The sequence below is a fragment of the Electrona antarctica genome, assembly GCF_951216825.1.
Source record: "Electrona antarctica genome assembly, contig: scaffold_78, whole genome shotgun sequence".
NCBI classification, from domain to species: Eukaryota; Metazoa; Chordata; class Actinopteri; order Myctophiformes; family Myctophidae; genus Electrona; species Electrona antarctica.
The window spans coordinates 309,144-329,979 of NW_027637964.1; the positions used below are offsets into that span (position 1 = coordinate 309,144).

The 20,836-nt window shown below is 47.8% G+C and overlaps 1 protein-coding gene across 1 annotated transcript in view; it reads left to right on the plus strand.

Annotated features, from left to right (window-relative positions):
* The window catches only part of frmpd1b (FERM and PDZ domain containing 1b), a gene marked incomplete at both ends in the record, with an annotated part of 71,278 nt that extends 52,883 nt beyond the window's left edge, over nucleotides 1-18,395 (plus strand). Inside the window, 6 exons of the mRNA XM_079531407.1 lie at nucleotides 3,873-4,241; nucleotides 6,053-6,277; nucleotides 11,816-12,037; nucleotides 12,284-12,776; nucleotides 14,898-15,206; nucleotides 18,076-18,395. Coding sequence (XP_079387533.1) covers nucleotides 3,873-4,241; nucleotides 6,053-6,277; nucleotides 11,816-12,037; nucleotides 12,284-12,776; nucleotides 14,898-15,206; nucleotides 18,076-18,395 — 1,938 coding nt within the window. The remainder of the gene's footprint in view (nucleotides 1-3,872; nucleotides 4,242-6,052; nucleotides 6,278-11,815; nucleotides 12,038-12,283; nucleotides 12,777-14,897; nucleotides 15,207-18,075) is intronic.
* Between the last annotated feature and the right edge of the window lie 2,441 nt (nucleotides 18,396-20,836).

Sequence of the window (20,836 nt, forward strand, 5' to 3'; positions counted from 1 at the left end):
GGGTGATTCTGACAGGACATTAGGTCTACTAGCCAGGGTGATTCTGACAGGACATTAGGTCTACTAGCCAGGGTGATTCTGACAGGACATTAGGTCTACTAGCCAGGGTGATTCTGACAGGACATTAGGTCTACTAGCCAGGGTGATTCTGACATGACATTAGGTCTACTAGCCAGGGTGATTCTGACAGGGCATTAGGTCTACTAGCCAGGGTGATTCTGACAGGACATTAGGTCTACTAGCCAGGGTGATTCTGACAGGACATTAGGTCTACTAGCCAGGGTGATTCTGACAGGGCATTAGGTCTACTAGCCAGGGTGATTCTGACAGGACATTAGGTCTACTAGCCAGGGTGATTCTGACAGGGCATTAGGTCTACTAGCCAGGGTGATTCTGACAGGACATTAGGTCTACTAGCCAGGGTGATTCTGACAGGACATTAGGTCTACTAGCCAGGGTGATTCTGACATGACATTAGGTCTACTAGTCAGGGTGATTCTGACAGGACATTAGGTCTACTAGCCAGGGTGATTCTGACAGGACATTAGGTCTACTAGCCAGGGTGATTCTGACATGACATTAGGTCTACTAGTCAGGGTGATTCTGACAGGACATTAGGTCTACTAGCCAGGGTGATTCTGACAGGACATTAGGTCTACTAGCCAGGGTGATTCTGACATGACATTAGGTCTACTAGCCAGAAATCTACCCTGATCTGCTCACTGCAAATACCCTACATTTGCCTTAATCCAAGATGGCCCTATTGATAACCGATAAACCAACATTTTCTAAATGTCATTATGCTTTAACCCATTTTGACCTGAGATCAGATTCTAAAAATGTCTTCTACATCCTGACAGTTTTCTGAAAAAGCTTCTATGTCAGTGGTTCTTCGATTTTTCAAAAATAGCAGACCTACAAGCTCGTAGCGCGCCACGCTATGAGCTTGTAGATCTGCTATTTTTCAATAGCTAAAGCATAACATAATGCTAACACCAAATGGAGTGTTTTTCATGCAAAACTAATGCTTGGAATGGATTCAGAATCCTGAAAAAAACCCTAGTTTGACATGTCACATGCTACTTAAAGCATAATGACATTTAGATTGTTGGCTTATAGGTTATCAACAGGGCCATCTTGGATTAAGGCAAAATGTATGGTATTAGCAGTGATCTGATTTTTTTATCCTGGCTAGTATTAGTACTAGTACTAGTAGACCTAATTTTCTGTCAGAAACAGTAATAAATAATCCAATTTTGTCCAACCTCTGGCATTTAATTACCTGACTATAATTCTGTAGAACGACGGTTTCGTTTTGCCAAAAATAATACGTATTTTTGGCCTAAATGTTTCCGTTAGTTTGTGTTTCCTTTTTGGTGGTCGTACTGTTTAACCCATTATGGAATGAGGTCGATTGCGCCACATTTTTACGATTTTTCAAAAATAGCAGACCTACAAGCTCATAGCGCGTCACTCGGTGGCGTGCTATGAGCTTGTAGATCTGCTCTTTTTCAATAGCTAAATTATAACATAATGTTTAAAACACAAAAAGGGGTTCCCGCCCAAAATGGGTTAAGTAACTTGAAAGTTAACCATAAATACTGTATTGTGCCGAATATAAGACGACTCTGATTTTAAGACGACCCCCCATTTTTCAAGTGTAATTTTGTGGAAAAAGAACATTGAATGTCAAATTATAATACGATACGTAGTCTTATATTCAGGACAATAGGGTGTAAAACGTAGTCTTATATTCAGGACAATAGGGTGTAAAACGTAGTCTTATATTCAGGACAATAGGGTGTAAAACCTAGTCTTATATTCAGGACAATAGGGTGTAAAACGTAGTCTTATATTCAGGACAATAGGGTGTAAAACGTAGTCTTATATTCAGGACAATAGGGTGTAAAACATAGTCTAATATTCAGGACAATAGGGTGTGAAACGTAGTCTTATATTCAGGACAATAGGGTGTGAAACGTAGTCTTATATTCAGGACAATAGGGTGTAAAACGTAGTCTTATATTCAGGACAATAGGGTGTAAAACCTAGTCTTATATTCAGGACAATAGGTTGTAAAACGTAGTCTTATATTCAGGACAATAGGGTGTAAAACGTAGTCTTATATTCAGGACAATAGGGTGTAAAACCTAGTCTTATATTCAGGACAATAGGGTGTAAAACGTAGTCTTATATTCAGGACAATAGGGTGTAAAACGTAGTCTTATATTCAGGACAATAGGGTGTAAAACATATCAAACCAGGAAGTTATGCAGGAACGCCTACTGAGTGGCAAAAAACTACTTTCTGGCCTCGACAGCCCATACATCCACACAGAAAAGTCTTATCTGATTGCATTAAACAACATTAAACAATGTTAAACTCACTTTGCCTGTTGCTTTGCCACTTGATTTGCCACTCGATGTGCCATTCACTTTAAGCATGCGCATACTCTCTATAGGGTGTAAAAACGTGTACTGCTTAAAGGACCACTTCACCACTTTTCAACCTATCTTCATATAATAGGTCCTCACTAATAATCGTGAAAAAATGGGACGATTTTTTCTACTCAGTCTGTGTCTCATTGGAGGGCTGTGGGCAGTTTACAAACCGTCTTCCAGTGACATCATCATTAGGCAGATTTTTTTACAAAAATGTTTAGATTTTCATTATCGTGAGAACGATGGCTTCCATTTTCGCATTGCAACTTTTCAGGACTAGAAAGCCTGCAGTTTCTATTAGCTTGTATTCCCCATCAATGATGTCACTGGAAGACGGTTTCTGAACTGCCCACAGCCCTCCTATGAGACACAGACCGAGTAGAAAAAAATTGCACCATTTTTTCATGATTATTAGTGAGGACCTATTATATGAAGATAGGTTGAAAAGTGGTGAACTGGTCCTTTAAAAACAATATCGTGATATTTAACCCCCGAACTCCCGGGTATATTTATTTAGGACCATTAAATCAGAGGCCCAGCGATTTGCAGCAACGGAGCACATTTAGCGACGCAGCAGGCGCCATCTTGGATGTAGCTGAAGCATTTAGCGACGCAGCAGGCGCCATCTTGGATGTAGCTGAAGCATTTAGCGACGCAGCAGGCGCCATCTTGGATGTAGCTGAAGCAGCTAGATGTACTTTACTTTACTTTATGTGTTTATTTGGACAGGACGATGCATATTAATGGAGGTCACATGGACGTAAATACACCGGATATAATGATTAATGCATATTAGATATAGCACAGTTGCTAATTTTCATCCGCAGTCCTCACAAGAAACACAAAACGGAAAAACAGACAGTCAAACAGTGGAATACATTTACATAACATTACATAGCGAACACAGCATAAAAAAGAGAAATACACCTAAAATAATCATGAATGGTTGCAGCTTTGGTTTTCAAGCAACCATTTTTTCAGATTGTATTTAAAAGAGGGAAAAGTAGCACAATCCCTTATACGCAGAGGAAGGCCATTCCATTTTATACAGCCCTGTACTGAGAGGACATTTTGGCCGAATGTTGTTTGCCGGTGCGGCACTTCACGAGTCAAGAGTCAAGAGTTATTCACGTTTTAAGATTTTCGATCTCGTCGGCTAAAATTGGGGGGGGGGGGGGGATTTTGGATGACGTCCCAACCGGAGATGACATCGAATGTTGCCCAACAGACGCTCCCAGCCTGTGGAGCGATGTGATCGGTTTTGATATTAATAAAGTTCCGTCATTTCATTAATCTCCGTCCTGAGCGATGAGCGTTACTATTTGATAGGACGGAGACCTCCGTTTATGCCGCTCAGAGTGTTAAATTATTTTTCCATACCCCCCCCACACCCCCACCCACACCCCCACCCACACCCACCTATCCTTCCAGGACGGGGTCTTCAAGGAGGGCCTGAGCCCGCCCAACGGCCTCCTCCACCCGTGGGGCAGTCGAAACGGCAGTGCCAGCGGCGGCGTCCAGCCGGGCTCCAGGAGGGTCTCGCTGAGCCACGAGAGTCTGTCGCCCAAGAACCAGGACGCCTCTCCTCCCCCCCTCAGCCTGACCACCTCGCTGACCTCTGGCTCCACCTCCAGAGGGTTGGACGGAGGCAAGGAGCCGGGGGGGTCCGGGGTCCGCTCGGGGTCGGGCTCGGACCTGAGGACCACCAGCAGCGCGTCCAGCCTGGCGGGGGGGCGGCTGCCCGCCTCGGCCCTGCGCGGACGCATCCAGGCGCTGCCCTGGTACATGACGCGCTCACAGGTATGAAGGGAAACCACCTGGTACATCACCTGGTATATGACACGCTCACAGGTACATCTATTGGTACATGACGTGATCACAGGTACATCTACCTGGTATATGACACGCTCACAGGTACATCTACCTGGTACATGACGTGCTCACAGGTACATCTACCTGGTACATGCCGTGATCACAGGTATGAAGGGAAACCACCTGGTACATCTACCTGGTACATGACGTGATCACAGGCACATCACCTGGTACATCACCTGGTACATGACACGCTCACAGGTACATCTACCTGGTATATGACACGCTCACAGGTACATCTATTGGTACATGACGTGATCACAGGTACATCTACCTGGTACATCTACTGGTACATGACACGATCACAGGTACATCTACTGGTACATGACGCGATCACAGGTACATCTACCTGGTACATCTACTGGTACATGACGCGCTCACATGTATGAAGGGAAACCACCTGGTACATCACCTGGTACATGACGCGCTCACAGGTAAAGGGATGTTCACACTGTCCGTCATCAGTAGGAACCAGTAAATCGGTGTGCTCAGCTGTTTGCAGCTTCAGAACCCATTTCAAGGTGACACAGTGACTCCATCTTGATTGTTGCAGTTAGCATAGCATGTTAGCATACTGTAGCATTTAAACAGTTAGCATAACATGTAGCATCTAAACAGTTAGCATAGCATGTAGCATCTAAAGGGAAACACCCGCGGGAGCATGATTTATTCTACCGCGACCAGCGCTGGACCGTCAGATTTTACATTGCCTCATATAAGAACTGTTTGAAAAATTATCAAATCATCCAGGCCGTTTCACTCAGATGGATATGAAGAATCAACTGACTGAGACAAAACGCTAATGTTACGGTTGCTACTGTTGTTACTTTTTCACTAGAAACAGACTGTATCAAATATGAATATATGATACAGAGACACCTCCCTGACAATATAACGATACAGAGACACCTCCCTGACAATATAACGATACAGAGACACCTCCCTGACAATATAACGATACAGAGACACCTCCCTGACAATATAACGATACAGAGACACCTCCCTGACAATATAACGATACAGAGACACCTCCCTGACAATATAACGATACAGAGACACGTCCCTGACAATATAACGATACAGAGACACCTCCCTGACAATATAACGATACAGAGACACCTCCCTGACAATATAACGATACAGAGGCACCTCCCTGACAATATAACGATACAGAGACACCTCCCTGACAATATAACGATACAGAGACACGAGTGACGTCAGGACTTTAGAACCAGGGGATGAGCAAGTAATGTCAGGACTTTAGAACCAGGGGATGAGCGAGTAATGTCAGGACTTCGGTACTCTATTAATCGATAAGGTTATCAATAATCAATAATTCCAGGAGATCCTATTGATCGATACGGTTATCAATAATCAGTGATGTAAATAGGTTTTCAATGTAATGAGTCCCGGGATGCAGGGATGGTCTTTTAGAAATTAGTCCCACTTCAACGACGTTAGGAGTCATATTTTGCCATTTTTACAAATTGCAACATTTAACTCCCATTTCATTTTATATGGTTATAATGTGGTTATATTATTCATGTAGAAAACAGAAGAAGAAATGATTATTATAACTAAAGCTAGCAAAATAAACTAGAATAAAAAACAGTACAGTAGTACAGTAGTGCATCCCGTGGATGCAGAGGTGGTTGTTTTATTGCGTCCCTTAACTATAAACTGCGTTTTGGGATGCACAATGAACACTATTTTAATCTCTGAATAATCAATACTTCCAGGAGATCCTGGGCACCCTGGACTACCCGTCCAGCTGCTCCATCACGTCGGGCTTCGGCTCGGGCCTGTCGGTGGCCAGCGGACTGAGCGGGGCGTCCGACCTCAACAGAGAGAGAGAGAGCGGGGCGTCCGACCTCTGCAAGACCCAAGACGTCAGAGAGAGAGAGCTTCTGGACGAGGACGATGGCGCCGCGGTCGTCATAGCGACCATCAAGGAGGCGCAGGAGGTGATGATAATTAATAACTATATGTGATGAATGAATAAATATATCAGGAGGTGATGATTATAAATATATATTTATAAGTGCTGAAAATAGCCGATCTACAAGCTCACAACGCGTCACAGCGCGACGCGTTGTGAGCTTGTAGATCGGCTATTTTCAGCACGCAACCAATTGTAAAATGACGGGGTGCATACTTAGTTTAGACTAGTCATTGGTTAGACATAAGGTTGGTGAGGGGTGCGTTAAAACGACCGGATTTAGGTTGGTGAGGGGTGCGTTAAAACGACCGGATTAAGGTTGGTGAGGGGTGCGTTAAAATGACCGGATTAAGGTTGGTGAGGGGTGCGTTAAAACGACTGGATTAAGGTTGGTGAGGGGTGCGTTAAAACGACCGGATTAAGGTTGGTGAGGGGTGCGTTAAAACGACCGGATTTAGGTTGGTGAGGGGTGCGTTATGACGACCGGATTAAGGTTGGTGAGGGGTGCGTTAAAACGACCGGATTAAGGTTGGTGAGGGGTGCGTTAAAACGACCGGATTAAGGTTGGTGAGGGGTGCGTGAAAACGACCGGATTAAGGTTGGTGAGGGGTGCGTTGTTAGGGAAATTATGAGGTCCCATCATTGGCAATTAGCAGAGGGAGGCGAAGGCATGACACAGCACAAGGAGTCCGGCATATGGTCAGCATCGTTCTTTATTCGTTCCTATCATCTCAGTACAGCAGAATCGTAGCATGGTTGCTCATCGTCGTACAGTCAAGAGTGAAGCATCACCCCGTTCCTCCCCAAGTTGTCCCTTTCCCTCCCCTTTATTTCCCAACCACACACCCCCAAATTGACAGTCAGTGACAGGTGTTTTATTCAAATACAACAGGACATGGACAGATAATAACAGGTGGTCATACAACATCTCCGTTTATGGTCGGAGTTAAGCAAGCAGGAAACAACATGCTATTCTCATCCAAGCTAAGATGAGAGAGCACACCACTAGCAACACCTTTGTTGACAATGGTCTTCGTGAGCATGGGAATGCAGCTGTCAGATTGACAGCTGCATTGGTAGTCTCCTTTTTGCTCTGACAGGAATAGTTACCCCAATGTGTATTTGCTGACATGGTGTTTTACAGTAGGATGGAAAAATGAGATGTATATATCTATTTGGCAATAGTAACACCTTGGCTGCCTGGCTTGGAAACTGATTCAGCTGTCAGGTGACAGCTGTCGGTCAGTCCGAATGCGTATTTGTGATAGTCCATCCTATTTGACTGAAATGAAATACAATTATAGTTCTTATTGAATAGTAGAATTGGCATTCTAAAACTGCCATTACAGCGTTAAAACGACCGGTTTAAGGTTGGTGAGGGGTGCGTTAAAACGACCGGATTAAGGTTGGTGAGGGGTGCGTTAAAACGACCGGATTAAGGTTGGTGAGGGGTCCGTGAAAACGACCAGATTAAAGTTGGTGAGGGGTGCGTTAAAACGACCGGATTAAGGTTGGTGAGGGGTGCGTTAAAACGACCGGATTAAGGTTGGTGAGGGGTGCGTTAAAACGACCGGATTTAGGTTGGTGAGGGGTGCGTTAAGACGACTGGATTAAGGTTGGTGAGGGGTGCGTTAAAACGACCGGATTAAGGTTGGTGAGGGGTGCGTTAAAACGACCGGATTAAGGTTGGTGAGGGGTGCGTTAAAACAACCAGATTAAGGTTGGTGAGCGGTGCGTTAAAACGACCGGATTAAGGTTGGTGAGGGGTGTTTTACGACGACCGGATTAAGGTTGGTGAGGGGTGCGTTAAAACGACCGGATTAAGGTTGGTGAGGGGTGCGTTAAAACGACCGGATTAAAGTTGGTGAGGGGTGCGTTAAAACGACCGGATTAAGGTTGGTGAGGGGTGCGTTAAAACGACCGGATTAAGGTTGGTGAGGGGTGCGTTAAAACGACCGGATTAAAGTTGGTGAGGGGTGCGTTAAAACGACCGGATTAAGGTTGGTGAGGGGTGCGTTAAAACGACCGGATTAAGGTTGGTGAGGGGTGCGTTAAAACGACCGGATTAAAGTTGGTGAGGGGTGTGTTAAAACGACCGGATTAAGGTTGGTGAGGGGTGCGTTAAAACGACCGGATTAAGGTTGGTGAGGGGTGTTTTACGACGACCGGATTAAGGTTGGTGAGGGGTGCGTTAAAACGACCGGATTAAGGTTGGTGAGGGGTGCGTTAAAACGACCGGATTAAAGTTGGTGAGGGGTGCGTTAAAACGACCGGATTAAGGTTGGTGAGGGGTGCGTTAAAACGACCGGATTAAGTTTGGTGAGGGGTGCGTTAAAACGACCGGATTAAAGTTGGTGAGGGGTGTGTTAAAACGACCGGATTAAGGTTGGTGAGGGGTCCGTTAAAACGACCGGATTAAGGTTGGTGAGGGGTGCGTTAAAACGACCGGATTAAAGTTGGTGAGGGGTGCGTTAAAACGACCGGATTAAGGTTGGTGAGGGGTGCGTTAAAACGACCGGATTAAAGTTGGTGAGGGGTGCGTTAAAACGACCGGATTAAGGTTCGTGAGGGGTGCGTTAAAACGACCGGATTAAAGTTGGTGAGGGGTGCGTTAAAACGACCGGATTAAGGTTCGTGAGGGGTGTTTTACGACGACCGGATTAAGGTTGGTGAGGGGTGCGTTAAAACGACCGGATTAAAGTTGGTGAGGGGTGCGTTAAAACGACCGGATTAAGGTTCGTGAGGGGTGTTTTACGACGACCGGATTAAGGTTGGTGAGGGGTGCGTTAAAACGACCGGATTAAAGTTGGTGAGGGGTGCGTTAAAACGACCGGATTAAGGTTGGTGAGGGGTGCGTTAAAACGACCGGATTAAGGTTGGTGAGGGGTGCGTTAAAACGACCGGATTAAAGTTGGTGAGGGGTGCGTTAAAACGACCAGATTAAGGTTGGTGAGGGGTGCATTAAAACGACCGGATTAAAGTTGGTGAGGGGTGCGTTAAAATGACCGGATTAAGGTTCGTGAGGGGTTTTTTACGACGACCGGATTAAGGTTGGTGAGGGGTGCGTTAAAACGACCGGATTAAAGTTGGTGAGGGGTGCGTTAAAATGACCGGATTAAGGTTGGTGAGGGGTGCGTTAAAACGACTGGATTAAGGTTGGTGAGGGGTGCGTTAAAACGACCCGATTAAGGTTGGTGAGGGGTGCGTTAAGACGACCGGATTAAGGTTGGTGAGGGGTGCGTTAAAACGACCGGATTAAGGTTGGTGAGGGGTGCGTTAAAACGACCGGATTAAGGTTGGTGAGGGGTGCGTTAAAACGACCGGATTAAAATTGGTGAGGGGTGCGTTAAAACGACCAAATTAATGTTGGTGAGGGGTGCGTTAAAACGACCGGATTAAAGTTGGTGAGGGTGCGTTAAAACGACCGGATTAAGGTTGGTGAGGGGTGTTTTACGACGACCGGATTAAGGTTGGTGAGGGGTGCGTTAAAACGACCGGATTAAAGTTGGTGAGGGGTGCGTTAAAACGACCGGATTAAGCTTGGTGAGGGGTGCGTTAAAACGACCGGATTAAAGTTGGTGAGGGGTGTGTTAAAACGACCGGATTAAGGTTGGTGAGGGGTCCGTTAAAACGACCGGATTAAGGTTGGTGAGGGGTGCGTTAAAACGACCGGATTAAAGTTGGTGAGGGGTGCGTTAAAACGACCGGATTAAGGTTGGTGAGGGGTGCGTTAAAACGACCGGATTAAAGTTGGTGAGGGGTGCGTTAAAACGACCGGATTAAGGTTCGTGAGGGGTGCGTTAAAACGACCGGATTAAAGTTGGTGAGGGGTGCGTTAAAACGACCGGATTAAGGTTCGTGAGGGGTGTTTTACGACGACCGGATTAAGGTTGGTGAGGGGTGCGTTAAAACGACCGGATTAAAGTTGGTGAGGGGTGCGTTAAAACGACCGGATTAAGGTTGGTGAGGGGTGCGTTAAAACGACCGGATTAAGGTTGGTGAGGGGTGCGTTAAAACGACCGGATTAAAGTTGGTGAGGGGTGCGTTAAAACGACCAGATTAAGGTTGGTGAGGGGTGCATTAAAACGACCGGATTAAAGTTGGTGAGGGGTGCGTTAAAATGACCGGATTAAGGTTCGTGAGGGGTTTTTTACGACGACCGGATTAAGGTTGGTGAGGGGTGCGTTAAAACGACCGGATTAAAGTTGGTGAGGGGTGCGTTAAAATGACCGGATTAAGGTTGGTGAGGGGTGCGTTAAAACGACTGGATTAAGGTTGGTGAGGGGTGCGTTAAAACGACCGGATTAAGGTTGGTGAGGGGTGCGTTAAGACGACCGGATTAAGGTTGGTGAGGGGTGCGTTAAAACGACCGGATTAAGGTTGGTGAGGGGTGCGTTAAAACGACCGGATTAAGGTTGGTGAGGGGTGCGTTAAAACGACCGGATTAAAATTGGTGAGGGGTGCGTTAAAACGACCAAATTAATGTTGGTGAGGGGTGCGTTAAAACGACCGGATTAAAGTTGGTGAGGGTGCGTTAAAACGACCGGATTAAGGTTGGTGAGGGGTGTTTTACGACGACCGGATTAAGGTTGGTGAGGGGTGCGTTAAAACGACCGGATTAAAGTTGGTGAGGGGTGCGTTAAAACGACCGGATTAAGGTTGGTGAGGGGTGCGTTAAAACGACCGGATTAAGGTTGGTGAGGGGTGCGTTAAAACGACCGGATTAAGGTTGGTGAGGGGTGCGTTAAGACGACCGGATTAAGGTTGGTGAGGGGTGCGTTAAAACGACCGGATTAAGGTTGGTGAGGGGTGCGTTAAAACGACCAGATTAAGGCTGGTGAGGGATGCGTTAAAACGACCAGATTAAGGTTGGTGAGGGGTGCGTTAAAACGACCGGATTAAAGTTGGTGAGGGTGCGTTAAAACGACCGGATTAAGGTTGGTGAGGGGTGTTTTACGACGACCGGATTAAGGTTGGTGAGGGGTGCGTTAAAACGACCGGATTAAAGTTGGTGAGGGGTGCGTTAAAACGACCGGATTAAGGTTGGTGAGGGGTGCGTTAAAACGACCGGATTAAGGTTGGTGAGGGGTGCGTTAAAACGACCGGATTAAGGTTGGTGAGGGGTGCGTTAAGACGACCGGATTAAGGTTGGTGAGGGGTGCGTTAAAACGACCGGATTAAGGTTGGTGAGGGGTGCGTTAAAACGACCAGATTAAGGCTGGTGAGGGATGCGTTAAAACGACCAGATTAAGGTTGGTGAGGGGTGCGTTAAAACGACCGGATTAAGGTTGGTGAGCGGTGCGTTAAAACGACCGGATTAAGGTTGGTGAGGGGTGCGTTAAGACGACCGGATTAAGGTTGGTGAGGGGTGCGTTAAAACGACCAGATTAAGGTTGGTGAGGGGTGCGTTAAAACGACCGGATTAAGGTTGGTGAGCGGTGCGTTAAAACGACCGGATTAAGGTTGGTGAGGGGTGCGTTAAGGGTTGGGAGAGGGTTAAGATTAGGTTTAGTTGTGCTGCCGTATTCTCTTATTTTAGCAGTAACATGTTCCCTTATTTTAGGTGAACTCGTGGCAGCACGCCAGCTCGCGGGGAACCAATGGCGCGCAGCGTGCCGCGCAGGGCTCCTCCCACACCAACCTGAACTTCAAGGAGAGACCAGCGGGGGGCGCCGTGGTGGTGTCGTCGGAGCAGCCTCAGTCGCGGCTTCACTCGGCGGTGGGCCTGGGGGGCGTGTCCACCGTAGGGGGCGGAGACTCGGAGAGCACGCCCCCGCAGCAGCAGGTAGTTACTTTTACTTTTACGTCTACTGTGCTACACATCTCACAGGCTAATGTACTGTTTTACTGAAAACTATATTTACTTACTAGTTACTGTGTACCAGGCGTGTATTGTAACAGTATTTCTACTCCTTGCAGACGTGTATTGTAACAGTATTGTAACAGTATTGTAACAGGGTTGGAACGGTATTTCTACTCTTTCCAGGCGTGTATTGTAACAGGGTTGTAACAGTATTTCTACTCCTTCCAGGCGTGCGGCTGCCGAACCGTCTACGCCAACTGCTTCAGCGGCGAGGGGGGCGGGGCCGAGGAGGAGGGCGTCGGCTTCGACGACGACCTCACCGTCTACGAGTTCTCCCGCCGCACCACGGCCGCACGGGGAGGGGCCGCACCCCCCAAACCCATAAGCCCCTCCCCATCCTCTGCCCCCCCGCCTCCCCCAACCACCACCGCCACCAACCCCAACATCCTGTCGCTGCTGCGCGACACGCCCCGCCCCCTGTCGGCCCTAAGCCCCGTCTCCATGGAGCTCAGCCCGCTGGTGGCGTCGTCGGCGTCCCGCCCCGTGTCGCCTGCGGGGGGCGCCGGTCTTCACTCGCTGAGCAACAAACGCTACGGAGCGCTGAAGGGCGGCTTCGCCTCGCTGAGACACGACATCGACCAGCTGGCCGCGGTCCTGGAGAGGGGAGGGGGAGGGGGGAACAACCCCCTGGAGACCCCAGACCCCAACCACAACCACACAGGTAGGACCAGAACCTAACCACACCCCCTGGAGACCCCAGACCCTAACCACACCCCCTGGATACCCCAGACCCTAACCACACCCCCACAGGTAGGACCAGACCCTAACCACACCCCCACAGGTAGGTCCAGACCCTAACCACACCCCCACAGGTAGGACCAGACCCTAACCACACCCCCACAGGTAGGTCCAGACCCTAACCACACCCCCACAGGTAGGACCAGACCCTAACCACACCCCCTGGAGACCCCAGACCCTAACCACACCCCCACAGGTAGGACCAGACCCTAACCACACCCCCACAGGTAGGACCAGACCCTAACCACACCCCATGGAGACCCCAGACCCTAACCACACCCCCACAGGTAGGACCAGACCCTAACCACACCCCCACAGGTAGGACCAGACCCTAACCACACCCCCAGGAGACCCCAGACCCTAACCACACCCCCACAGGTAGGACCAGACCCTAACCACACCCCCAGGAGACCCCAGACCCTAACCACAGGTAGGACCAGACCCCAACCACACCCCCACAGGTAGGACCAGACCCTAACTACACCCCCACAGGTAGGACCAGACCCTAACCACACCCCCACAGGTAGTACCAGACCCTAACCACACCCCCTGGAGACCCCAGACCCTAACCACACCCCCACAGGTAGGACCAGACCCTAACCACACCCCCTGGAGACCCCAGACCCTAACCACACCCCCACAGGTAGGACCAGACCAGACCCTAACCACACCCCCACAGGTAGGACTAGACCCTAACCACACCCCCTGGAGACCCCAGACCCTAACCACACCCCCTGGAGACCCCAGACCCTAACCACACCCCCACAGGTAGGACCAGACCCTAACCACACCCCCACAGGTAGGACCAGACCAGACCCTAACCACACCCCCACAGGTAGGACCAGACCCTAACCACACCCCCTGGATACCCCATACCCTAACCACACCCCCTGGAGACCCCATACCCTAACCACACCCCCTGGAGACCCCAGACCCTAACCACACCCCGTGGAGACCCCAGACCATAACCACACCCCCACAGGTAGGACCAGACCCTAACCACACCCCCACAGGTAGGACCAGACCCTAACCACACCCCCTGGAGACCCCAGACCCTAACCACACCCCCTGGAGACCCCAGACCCTAACCACACCCCCACAGGTAGGACCAGACCCTAACCACACCCCCACAGGTAGGACCAGACCAGACCCTAACCACACCCCCACAGGTAGGACCAGACCCTAACCACACCCCCACAGGTAGGACCAGACCCTAACCACACCCCCTGGAGACCCCAGACCCTAACCACACCCCCTGGAGACCCCAGACCCTAACCACACCCCCACAGGTAGGACCAGACCCTAACCACACCCCCTGGAGACCCCAGACCCTAACCACACCCCCACAGGTAGGACCCGAATACCTTAACCCAGTGGTTCTCAAACTCTTTCATGTCAAGGACCCCCACATTGACCCTAATTATCCCGCGGACCCCCATTTGAAGAGACATGCCAGGGAGTCGGGACCCCCATGAGATCTTTACAGCTCTAGCAGTGATTCTCAACCTGTTTAATTTCAAGGACCCCCAGTTTGACATGCATTCGTCTACGGACCCCCCATTTAGTGGCATTTCTGGGAGGGAGGGGTGCATTCCAACAGGACGGGAGGGAGGGGTGCATTCCAACAGGACGGGAGGGAGGGGTGCATTCCAACAGGACGGGAGGGAGGGGTGCATTCCAACAGGACGGGAGGGAGGGGTGCATTCCAACAGGACGGGAGGGGTGCATTCCAACAGGACGGGAGGGAGGGGTGCATTCCAACAGGATGGGAGGGAGGGGTGCATTTCAACAGGATTGGAGGGAGGGGTGCATTCCAACAGGACGGGAGGGGTGCTGGAACAACATATCTTCAGATGGGGGTCGGTGGCCAATTACATATAATGTTGGGGGTCCTTGACATTAAAATGTTTGAGAACGAAACATAGGGTTTTTCAGAAAACTGACATTTGTAGAATCGTTCCCAGGTCAAAATGGGTTAATAGACCATGTTTTAGTCGAGGAAATCATGGCGGTAACGGCGTGTACATGTTCCAACCCCCAACAGGAAGCTGTGAGCTGCAGCGTGGCCATAACAAGAACAACGGCGACTTCAGGGAAGTCGTCGGCGGTACGGCGGCGAGCTCTACTGCCTCCACGGGTTGTTGTTCCAACGGTTCGAACCCCGCGGCCGGCGGTATGACGGAGGCGGAGCGCACCCTGCTGCAGACGGAGGCGCGGCGCCTGGCGTCCGGGTGCCAGCGCGCCACGCGCGTGGGGTGGGCGCCCGACGAGGCGCTCCGCTCTCTGTCCAACTCCTTCAGTGCTCTGGTGCAGCTGTCTGCAGCCTGCCTCGGGACCTCTAACGCCTGCAGAGGTACGTTAACGTTAATATTTACCTCCTAAACACCTGTAGAGGTACGTTAACGTTAATATTTACCTCCTAAACACCTGTAGAGGTACGTTAACGTTAATATTTACCTCCTAAACACCTGCAGAGGTACGTTAACTTTAATATTTACCTTCTAAATACCTGTAGAGGTACGTTAACGTTAATATTTACCTCCTAAACACCTGTAGAGGTACGTTAACGTTAATATTTACCTCCTAAAGAGGTACGTTAACTTTAATATTTACCTCCTAAACACCTGCAGAGGTACGTTAACATTAATATTTACCTCCTAAACACCTGCAGAGGTACGTTAACGTTAATATTTACCTCCTAAACACCTGTAGAGGTACGTTAACTTTAATATTTACCTCCTAAACACCTGTAGAGGTACGTTAACGTTAATATTTACCTCCTGAACACCTGTAGAGGTACGTTAACGTTAATATTTACCTCCTAAACACCTGTAGAGGTACGTTAACGTTAATATTTACCTCCTAAAGAGGTACGTTACCTTTAATATTTACCTCCTAAACACCTGTAGATGTACGTTAACTTTAATATTTACCTCCTAAACACCTGTGGAGGTACGTTAACATTAATATTTACCTCAAACACCTGTAGAGGTACGTTAACGTTGATATTTACCTCCTAAACACCTGTAGAGGTACGTTAACTTTAATATTTACCTCATAAACACCTTTAGAGGTACGTTAACTTTAATATTTACCTCCTAAACACCTGTAGAGGTACGTTAACGTTAATATTTACCTCAAGCACCTGCAGAGGTACGTTAACGTTAATATTTACCTCCTAAACACCTGTAGAGGTACGTTAACTTTAATATTGACCTCCTAAACACCTGTAGAGGTACGTTAACGTTAATATTTACCTCCTAAACACCTGTATAGGTACGTTAACTTTAATATTTACCTCCTAAACACCTGTAGAGGTACGTTAACTTTAATATTTACCTCCTAAACACCTGTAGAGGTACGTTAACGTTAATATTTACCTCCTAAACACCTGTAGAGGTACGTTAACGTTAATATTTACCTCCTAAACACCTGTGGAGGTACGTTAACTTTAATATTTACCTCCTAAACACCTGTAGAGGTACGTTAACTTTACTATTTACCTCCTAAACACCTGTAGAGGTACGTTAACGTTAATATTTACCTCCTAAACACCTGTAGAGGTACGTTAACGTTAATATTTACCTCCTAAACACCTGTAGAGGTACGTTAACGTTAATATTTACCTCCTAAACACCTGCAGAGGTACGTTAACGTTAATATTTACCTCCTAAACACCTGTAGAGGTACGTTAACGTTAATATTTACCTCATAAACACCTGTAGAGGTACGCTTACGTTAATATTTACCTCATAAACACCTGTAGAGGTACGTTAACGTTAATATTTACCTCATAAACACCTGTAGTGGTACGTTAACGTTGATATTTACCTCCTAAACACCTGTAGAGGTACGTTAACGTTAATATTTACCTCATAAAGAGGTACGTTAACGTTAATATTTACCTCATAAACACCTGTAGAGGTACGTTGACATTAATATTTACCTCATAAACACCTGTAGAGGTACGTTAACGTTAATATTTACCTCCTAAACACCCGTAGTGGTACGTTAACGTTAATATTTACCTCATAAACACCTGTAGAGGTACGTTAACGTTAATATTTACCTCCTAAACACCTGTAGAGGTACGTTAACGTTAATATTTACCTCCTAAACACCTGTAGAGGTACGTTAACTTTAATATTTACCTCCTAAACACCTGTAGAGGTACGTTAACGTTAATATTTACCTCCTAAACACCTGTAGAGGCACGTTAACTTTAATATTTACCTCCTAAGCACCTGTAGAGGTAGGTTAACTTTAATATTTACCTCCTAAACACCTGTAGAGGTACGTTAACGTTAATATTTACCTCCTAAAGAGGTACGTTAACGTTAATATTTACCTCATAAACACCTGTAGAGGTACGTTAACGTTAATATTTACCTCATAAACACCTGTAGAGGTACGTTAACGTTAATATTTACCTCCTAAACACCCGTAGAGGTACGTTAACGTTAATATTTACCTCCTAAACACCTGTAGAGGTACGTTAACGTTACTATTTACCTCCTAAACACCTGTAGAGGTACGTTAACGTTAATATTTACCTCCTTAACACCTGCAGAGGTACGTTAACGTTGATATTTACCTCCTAAACACCTGTAGAGGTACGTTAACTTTAATATTTACCTCCTAAACACCTGTAGAGGTACGTTAACGGTAATATTTACCTCCTAAACACCTGTAGAGGTACGTTAACGTTAATATTTACCTCCTAAACACCTGTAGAGGTACGTTAACTTTCATATTTACCTCCTAAACACCTGTAGAGGTACGTTAACATTTACCTCCTAAAGAGGTACGTTAACGTTAATATTTACCTCCTAAACACTACGAGACGTTTTCTTACCGTAATCTGACTATAATATTATCCTTCTCTAGTAGCTCTGAGCAGGGAGGAGGGGCCTTAGATGGATGGAGGTCCATTATCCTTCTCTAGTAGCTCTGAGCAGGGAGGAGGGGCCTTAGATGGATGGAGGTCCATTTGGGACTAAATTCTGTGGACAACATCTCCGACATTATACACAACAAAATAAAATGTAAAACGAATTTACGAACAATCAAAATAAGGGATTTAGAGATAAAGCCGTTTTTCTGCTGGTTCACCCATTCTGGACGGGAACCCCTTTTGGTTTGGTTTAGATTTAGAAGACATTTGTAGAAACGTCCTCAGGTCTAAATGGGCTAATGGCTTTCCTCCACTGCGCCCCCTACAGGCTGCCAGGCGTGCCACGGGGGAGGAGCTGAGGACCTAGAGGAGGCCATGGAGGCGCTGGACAAGATGAAGGAGATCGTGGGGTTGTACCGCGACTTCGTGGGCGCCGTGGAGACGGCCGGGACGGGCAGGGGAGGTGCAGGGGGTGGGCAGGGCGGGGGCGAGGGCGAAGGCGTGCGGCTGCTCGCCAAACGATGCACCGTGCTCATCTCCTCGGTGTTCGCGCTCACGCAGCTGTTCCGCACGCGCTCAGTAGACACCACGCAGCATCAGCAGCATCATCAGGCCACGCCCCCCGGACAAGTTCCCCTGCATTTCTAACTGTTTGGTGACGATGACAGCGCTGAAGCTAATGCTAAGGAATGCTAATGAACGTTAAGGAACGTTACGGAACGTTTAGGGGTTAACTGTTAGTGGCGATAAGAGCGCTAAGAAATGAACGCTAATGAATGCTAAGGAAGGCTAAGAAATGCTAAGGAACGCTAAGGAATGCTAAGAAAGGCTAAGGAATGCTAAGGAAGGCTAAGGAATGCTAAGGAACGCTAATGAATGCTAAGGAAGCCTAAGGAAGGCTAAGGAATGCTAACGAATGCTAAGGAAGGCTAAGGAAGCCTAAGGAACGCTAAGGAACGCTAGCGAATGCTAAGGAAGGCTAAGGAAGGCTAAGAAACGCTAAGGAATGCTAAGGAAGGCTAAGGAAGGCTAAGGAACTCTAACGAATGCTAACGGTTAACTGTTAGTGGCGATGAGAATACTACGGAACGTCGAGGAATGCTAAGGAAGAAGCATGAGCTCAGTTGGCGGCTCTCCCCGGGTCGGCAGAGGGAGAGTAGCGACCAGGATTACAGGGCTCTCCCCGGGTCGGCAGAGGGAGAGTAGCGACCAGGATTACAGCGTAATAAGGCGACTGGCACCGTTCACGCTGGTGTTACTCTGCAGGCCATCGTGATGTCGCTGATCACATGACCCCCAAGTTCTAGACCTCCAGCTATAGGCTAAGCAGAAAGGGGAGGAGTTTTCTATTATTATTTCCACACAACAACTCTAAGGTATATTAATGACATAAGCAGAAACGGGAGGAGTTTTAAGGTATATTAATGACAGTCCAATGTTGAAAATGAGTGGTATGCCCCTTTAACTGCAGTGATGACAACGACACAGAACCAGAGTTGGGATTTTGGAAACCAAGGGAACCGGATTCAGACGCTGAGGAACCAGGAATCCGTTCCGGCACATTTTGGAAGCGTTTCTGGAAAGCCGGGTTTTTTCCTGGTTATGTGGGAGCGGGTTTTATGTGGACTTCACGTCTCCTGTAGTGTAAACTCTGTTCCGTTAGCTTGAACTCTGTTCCGTTAGCTTGAACTCTGTTCCGTTAGCGTAAACTCTGTTCCGTTAGCTTGAACTCTGTTCCGTTAGCTTGAACTCTGTTCCGTTAGCTTGAACTCTGTTCCGTTAGCGTAAACTCTGTTCCGTTAGCTTGAACTCTGTTCCGTTAGCTTGAACTCTGTTCCGTTAGCTTGAACTCTGTTCCGTTAGCTTGAACTCTGTTCCGTTAGCTTGAACTCTGTTCCGTTAGCGTAAACTTTGTTCTGTTACGACAGCAGAGGTTCTGTTACGACATATTATATTAGATTGTTATCACCATGAAACTTCCCCAGTTTATTACTTATACGAAGACAATGATTTATATTGTTTTACAAATCTTAAAAAAATAAATATGAAAATTAGGCATTATATAGGAAAAGCAAAACAAAGCTACTACTGTGGAAGGGTTATCATATAATTTACTTATATTGATCCTAGAAACAATCTAATATAGGTATGGTTTTGCCACTCAATTCATAATTAACGTTCCAATCTGGCTCATGGACTAAAATCTGGTTCTGAACTGAACCGGTTCCCAACCGGTGGAAACGGGTTCTCAGAGTGTTTCCCAAACCTTTTCATGTCAAGGACCCCTGGGGGTCCCCGGGGGGTCCCCTGGGGTGTCCCCGGGGGGAGTCCCCTGGGGGGTCCCCTGGGGAGTCTCCTGGGGGGTCCCCTGGGGGTCCACGGACCCCACTTTGGGAACCACTGGCCAGTGGGCGTTCCTGCTTTGAAGCCCCCCGGACCCCCGGACCCCCGTGTAACACGAGTACCGTAAATGTCTTGGTCTTCCGCCATCCCGAAGTGGAACTATATATAGGAACCAAATTGCTTTGGTATATGGTTCCGTGTGGAGGATAAACAAAGCAGCACGTGAATTCGATTGGCTGTCGCCGGACGATGTCGTCCAAAAGAGGGTTTTTTTAACGACGTTCCTCCGCCCACTTTTCGCCAGGAGTTGACAGTAGGATCCCATAGCCAGTAGGGTCCCATAGACAGTAGGATCCCATAGCCCAGTAGGATCCCATAGACAGTAGGATCCCATAGACAGTAGGGTCCCATAGACAGTAGGGTCCCAGAGACCGTAGAGTCCCATAGACAGTAGGATCCCATAGACAGTAGTGTCTATGGGAATGGGACTGTTGTCAGGGAACCCCTTTGAGGAATGGGACCGTTGTCAGGGAACCCCTTTGAGGAATGGGACCGTTGTCAGGGAACCCCTTTGAGGAATGGGACCGTTGAGAGGTGAACCGTTAAGGGCTGTTCTGAACATTCTGTAGCACAGAGGAACTGGTGTGTGTGTGTGTGTGTGTGTGTGTGTGTGTGTGTGTGTGTGTGTGGGGCGCAATAGGGCATATAGCAGTGGCGTCCATTTTCTGCTTCCGATCCAGACAGCA